The following is a 6,060-nucleotide window of genomic DNA, read 5'->3' on the forward strand; positions in this document are numbered from 1 at the left end:
TCGGACATTGCCTTCATGTAGATCTAGAAAAAGGTGATTTTAGATTACCGTAACGGTAACAAAACCTGGCTGATTGAAAAAAAATAACATAAATTTCATAGAAGTCATCCAAAATTTTTGAACCTTGGCTCTTTAGAATCCATTTTTCAAGAACTTTCCAATGATAGGTCATATCATGGGGTTCTAAGCAATATTTAGAGGGGTCTACCGGGTTGCTTTCTCTTGTACAACTTTGATGATGTGGCACTTTTAAAAGGTCCAAAAATGAGTTCAAAATATTCCTAATGTGATGTTTGATTTGGGATTTGAGAGATACATGGGATTGTCCTGTGTACCGGCTATCCCTCTGTATGATTCCTTCCCAGTTTTGATGTGTTTTGGTCTACCAAAAGTCAATTTCTAAGCCAGTTTAACAATTTTTGACTTGGATCTGTATTCAGATGGTTTGACAGGTATTTTGAGGTATCTAGCTCTAGGTCCTTTAGACTTTTATGCTTGTAAGTACCTGAGGATCCCACAGATGAAATCTGGTCAAAATCTGGCACTTAGGTACACCAATCGCGATCGTAGTTCTGAGCCCAAATCAGACCAAATTTGGCATGCTTATAGACACTGATATGTAGAGTATTCATGCCATACGTGATCAATAAAGATGGTGGACATGCATCTTTCCATAAGGAGAATGTTGAAATTACCAAGGCTTACTTTTCCAATATGTTCTGTCCTTTTCCACATAGAAATAAGGATATCATAGATGCTAGACCCAAAATAGCTCAGGTAAGGAAAACATCAATGCCAGATCATGTGGCTTAATTGTTGGACTTACCCATCTCAAAAGAGGAATTAAGAGAAACTATTGGAAAATTGAAGCCTGGTAAATCTCCTGCGATTGATGGTTTTCTAAATAATTTTTACTTTACTTATCAAGATTTTCTTATACCTTACCTAATGCTGGTCTATCAAGAAGCCCTAGTTGTAGGTTCTCTTTCCTCTTCCATTAATGTTGGTGTTGTCAAGGTTGTTTATAAGAAAGGCTCAAGGGATGACTTATCAAATTAGAGACCAATCACATGTCTGATTTTTGTTTATAAGATGTTCTCGCTATCCTTATCTAGAAGGCTCATTCCCCTTATCAATCAATTTATTTTGAAAGAATAGGAGGGTTTTATTAAGGGGAGGTTCATTATGGATGCCATAATTACTATATGGGAAGGATTGGAACATGTAGAGGATTCTTATCCGGACTTTATCTTCTTTAAATGATTTTGACAAGGCCTATGACATAATTGAATGGGAATTTATTTTGCAAAGCCTTTATGACATGGGATTGGGAAGATTGTTTAGATATCAAATTTTGTTCACATTCTTTTTGGTAACGCAACAATCAAAATTTCTATTATGATACTCTTACTAAAACTATCCCTCTCCACAAATCTATTAGATACAACTATCCTTTGTCACCATCACTATTGCAATTTCTTTTGATGCTTTGGGTTGTCTTGTCAAAGATGCTATACATCAAGGTAAGCTAAAGGCTATTGACATCCTTGTCTCAGATGGATGGCTACTGTTCCAGTAGTTTGTAGATGACCCTAATGCTTTAGTAAAGAATGACCATCAATCTGTTGAGAATTTTTGGCATTGCCTTATCATTTACTGTTTGGCTAGTGGAACTGTTATAAATCATGCTAAAACAAGCTACAAGGTTTCAGAAGGTCCCTGCTTACCATAATTGTCCATGCTAGATGCAAAGTATGAAGGTGGTCAAATTTTTAGGCTACAAGGCATACCAATGGGCTTCAATGTCTCCTTCAACCACAAATGGAGCTCGATTTTGGAAAGATTGAGGAAGAAACTCCTCTCTTGGTAGAACCATCGATCAAATATATTTGATAGAGATCTTGTTTTAAATCACTACTTACTATCTATTTTGGTTTTTTTTTTTTGGTCCTGCTGATCTCCTTCCCAATACCAATCGAAAAGTGTATTTACTCTTACAAGAAAGTTTCTCTTGGGCAGTTCAGAGGAGTTTTATAAAATATCAAAAGTCTCTTGGTAGAATTGTTGTAGTCCCAAAGAGTGAGGGGGATTGGACTCTCAATCTCCAACACCTCTCAAATACTCTAGCCAATAAATGGATCATGAGGGTAGCCTCCTCTTATGACTTCTGGGTTGTTTATATCAAGAAAGATCAACCTATTCAATTTGAAGGGTTACAGAGCGTGGCTTGGGATGTCTCTTCATGAACTTTTAACTTCAAAATTTTATTTCACCCCTAGAGGGTCTAATCTTGTTTGTAGGTTCTAGAAGGCTTGGAACATCCAAAAGTCCAGGTGGTCCCCTCCCAAAATCTAGGAATTCTCAACTCAGTTATGGCTCTAGGATTCTATTTGTTTGGATGGTTTGGCCATGCAGAAGAGTGGGAGCTATCCAAGAAGGTGCACAAGTGCTTAAGAGAAAGAATCAAATATTGGAAATATGTCTATAAAGAAGGGGAGTTTCTCACTGCTAATGAGCTCATCCAAAAGCTTTGAATCACTCAAGAATGTGCAGATTTGGTCTTAGTAAGATGTCATAGGTTCCAAGACTAGTTGTAGAGATGTGCCAAAGGCCAATCGGCCTCTTTCTCCCAGATCTAAAGCTTTTGAGATCACTATGTAGCCAACCCTGGTTAAATAGCTCAACCTCAAATGGGGGTTATCTTTACCCTCTTTCCATAAAACATAGTTGTCTTATGTTTCTCATCCTACATCAAGGTGTCTGGACAGGTGCAAAAGTAAAGAAGTTGGGGATAGTAGATGGTATTTTCCCAAGGTGCAACTGTCACGAAGAATCATTGGTTCGTCCTTTTGTGCACTGAAAATTCAACATCTTGTTCAAATCAGAGCTTCAATTTTTTTTAGCGTTAAAGCATCAATGTTTTGTTGGAGATCCTTACTTCTGGGAGAATGCGGTTTTGTTGATGTACCTCTCTGGACCTACCTTAGAGGGGTCCTCTTGTGGCATATCTGGTTGGAAAGGAACCGAGCCCTTTTTGGGAGACCTCACTCCCCATCTACTGTCCCATTGTTTATCAGTTTTATTAGAGCTATGAAGGAACTTTATGGTTTGATTACTGAAGTTGCAGTGATGTAAGTCAAAGACCTTCAAAGGGCCCTTAGATGGCAAAGATGGAGAGCAATTATTTTCTCCTTCTATTAGCCCTCTAGAATGTATTTGATCTTAAGATGTTTCTCTTCATTTTCATTTTGATGTATATCCCTTATTTTGGTCTATAAGTCTCTTGCAGATAGCATAACCCCTATCCGTCTATAGGGGTGCTTGTATTTTCTTCTTCTTTTTAATTCAATTAGTACTTTCTCCAAAAAAGTATGTTCCTACAATTTTAGAAAAATAATTCCATTTTTTATTACAGAGAGAAAGAGCCGTCAAATGTCGATTGGCGTGGGGGCGAGGCATAGACACTTTGCGCGGGGGGGGGGGGGGGGGGGGGGGGGGGGGGGGGGGGGGGGGGGGGGGGGGCTAACAAGCAACAGAGCAGCTGGCCATCCCAAATTCGTCTTGATATGAGGGGTCAAAAGGGCTTGTTGAGTTTCTTTTCTATATTAAAGGGATGACTTGGTAGCATTGAAATCAACTGGATAGGGTGGGTAGCGCACACAAGCAGAGACTTTGAATCCGGTATATATGAGTTCAAACCTGAGATTGTGAACGATAATTTTTTTGTTGTGCGCTATGCCAGAAGAAGCAAGAATGTATCTGGGAAGATTCTACGCAATAAAATATGGATGTAGCTAGTATGAGAATATCGGCGGCTCTAGGGGGGGGCACCAGTTGAAGGAAATAAAAAATATGTAAAACATAAAAAAATGCTCTCTCCCAATCGGCAGGTGAGTGAACAAGTCCAAGGTGAGGTAGGGTGAGATGAGTGCATGCTTCATTTGATGAGAATGTGCATGATTGGTTGCATCTGGGGATGAGGGAAGAGCGAGACTAAGTCTAGTAGAGGGATCATGCGCTCGATGCACGCTGCGTGGATTTAAATTAAAAAAGAAAGAGCATGCTACAAGACATTAAGAACCTTTGGCCGTACTAGTGTACGAAGGAGGTAGTGCTTCTCCTGTTGAGGAGGGTGTGAGTTTGATTCACATATGTTTTGTTTATCTAATGTAGTATGGGCCATGACATATGTTGGATAGAGGGGATTCGTGGGAATCTTGCTCATAAATGAATAAATTGAACTAGCTGCCAGGTAGGGTTGGTGCAATGGATAAAAATCATGTCGTGGGAACGTGGGGTAGCAATAAGGAGAGACTGCAGCAACTATGACCTTACGCCAATGAGACTGGTCTAGCCGAGACTAAGTCAATTGCAGAAAAACGCGTTGGAGCAACACCTTTTAAAAACGGCGGGCATGCTCCACTTTCTCCAGATCTCTCTCTCTCTCTCTCTCTCTCTCTCTCTCTCTCTTGCAGCTAGTTCTTAAGAATCATTGAATCCGACTTCTGAGGTTACTCAGAGGACTACCAATGGAGGTCACGAAACTGCGGCAAGGTGCCCTCTCTAACACAGCGCCAGCTGCTCCCGCACCGGGGCAGCATCGCCGACCTCACGTTGAGCTGCAAAGCCTGCCCATAGCAAGAGACAGCCATGGAAGATCTCCCTTACAATATAGTAATGCCGGCTTCAGCTTTCAGAGCCCGAAATCAATGGTGGCGACGCCAAAGCCCAGCAGCCCCGCAGCGTTGCTTGTAGAATCCCTGGCCCCTAGTGCAGCGAAGTCGAAGAATTGGGCCTCTCTGCAGGAGAAGAAGCCGATGGCGCCGCATAATTTGGGACGATGCTTGCTGGAAGTGAGCGGCAACAGTATCAGCGCCGCCTTGAAAATGGTGGCATGGGGTGAGGTGGCGTGCGAGGGCAGCCCAACAGTGAGAGCCTTGAGCCAGGCATTTCCAGAGAGCAATCCCGCCATGTACAGTCAGCCAGAAGCGGCGTTGTCGGCCTTAGAAGGTCGCCAAGTGCAGCGAGCCCTTCTCCCTGTCGAGAGCTCTACGCGAGGAAGCGTGCATAGAACCTACGATCTGCTGCTTCGCCACAAAAATGTGCATATAGTAGGGGAGCTTCTGCAAGTGCAGCAGCGCTTGCATCGCCCTGCAGAAACTGAGGATGAGGAAACGGAATGCGGGCGTTTCTGGGTGCTGTCAAGAGATGCATCTGTGCTCCCGCCGCTGGACATGTCAGGGACGGAGAAGGAGCAGAAAACGGTAAGCTTCAAAAGCACCGTGGCGATGGTGCTGAGGGAAGGACTGGGCGCCCTTCACAAAGCGCTTGCCGCTTTCGCCTTCCGCGGCATCGAGGTGAGCAAAGTGGAAAGCCGGCCATGGCGGCCCCAGCCGCTTGCAACTGCGCCTGCCAGCTGCCAAACGTCCACCACGTCGGGCCATTTGTACTTCCAGTACGTGCTCTTCATAGACATCGAAAGCTCCACTGCCAGCCGTGCTACGCAGAACGCTCTGGCGCAGCTTCAAGAGCACGCTTCCTTCTTGCGGCTCTTGGGCAGTTATCCCTGCTTCCACACCTCTTCCTTGCAACAATATGTTAGTACTCCTGTCGCTCATCAGCCGGCTCTTACCAACCACCTTCCCGTCCTACAAGTTGGAGCTGCTCCTTAAATTAATCCCAGCAAATAATCCTTGCTTCCATTATATACCAAAAATTATCTGTTTGGCCTGCCCAAAGGGCAAGGCTATAATGCAGTGTACCACTCTTATTGCCAAACACATTTATGCACTTTTGTTTGCATTTCATTGATTGATATATATAGCTTCAATGAGGTCTTTGAATACGAATGGACCCTATGCAAAAACTTAATGTCTCTTTGGAGACTAACCCCATGAAGAATCTTGAGGGAAAAAATGGTTTGCTTCATAATGAAGTAGTAAAGATGTACACCAAGTGTGGTGTATTTAAGAAAGGATGAAAAGTTCTTGTTGAGCTTTCTACTCGAGATTTTGTCTCTTGGAATTCATAATGCAAGAGTAGTCAATTTGCACACCAAGT

The 6,060-nt window shown here is 42.8% G+C and overlaps 1 protein-coding gene across 1 annotated transcript; it reads left to right on the forward strand.

Annotated features, from left to right (window-relative positions):
* The first annotated feature begins 4,428 nt into the window (after positions 1-4,428).
* On the forward strand, positions 4,429-5,845 carry LOC147424796 (arogenate dehydratase/prephenate dehydratase 2, chloroplastic-like). Its single transcript, XM_086499740.1, has one exon. It carries the CDS (start codon positions 4,530-4,532, stop codon positions 5,670-5,672), a length of 1,143 nt encoding a protein of 380 aa, XP_086355866.1. The 5' UTR covers positions 4,429-4,529; the 3' UTR covers positions 5,673-5,845.
* The last annotated feature ends 215 nt before the right edge of the window (positions 5,846-6,060 follow it).

Source organism: Adiantum capillus-veneris, chromosome 25 (genome assembly GCF_014529385.1).
Source record: "Adiantum capillus-veneris isolate H3 chromosome 25, ASM1452938v2, whole genome shotgun sequence".
In the NCBI taxonomy this organism is placed as follows: domain Eukaryota; kingdom Viridiplantae; phylum Streptophyta; class Polypodiopsida; order Polypodiales; family Pteridaceae; genus Adiantum; species Adiantum capillus-veneris.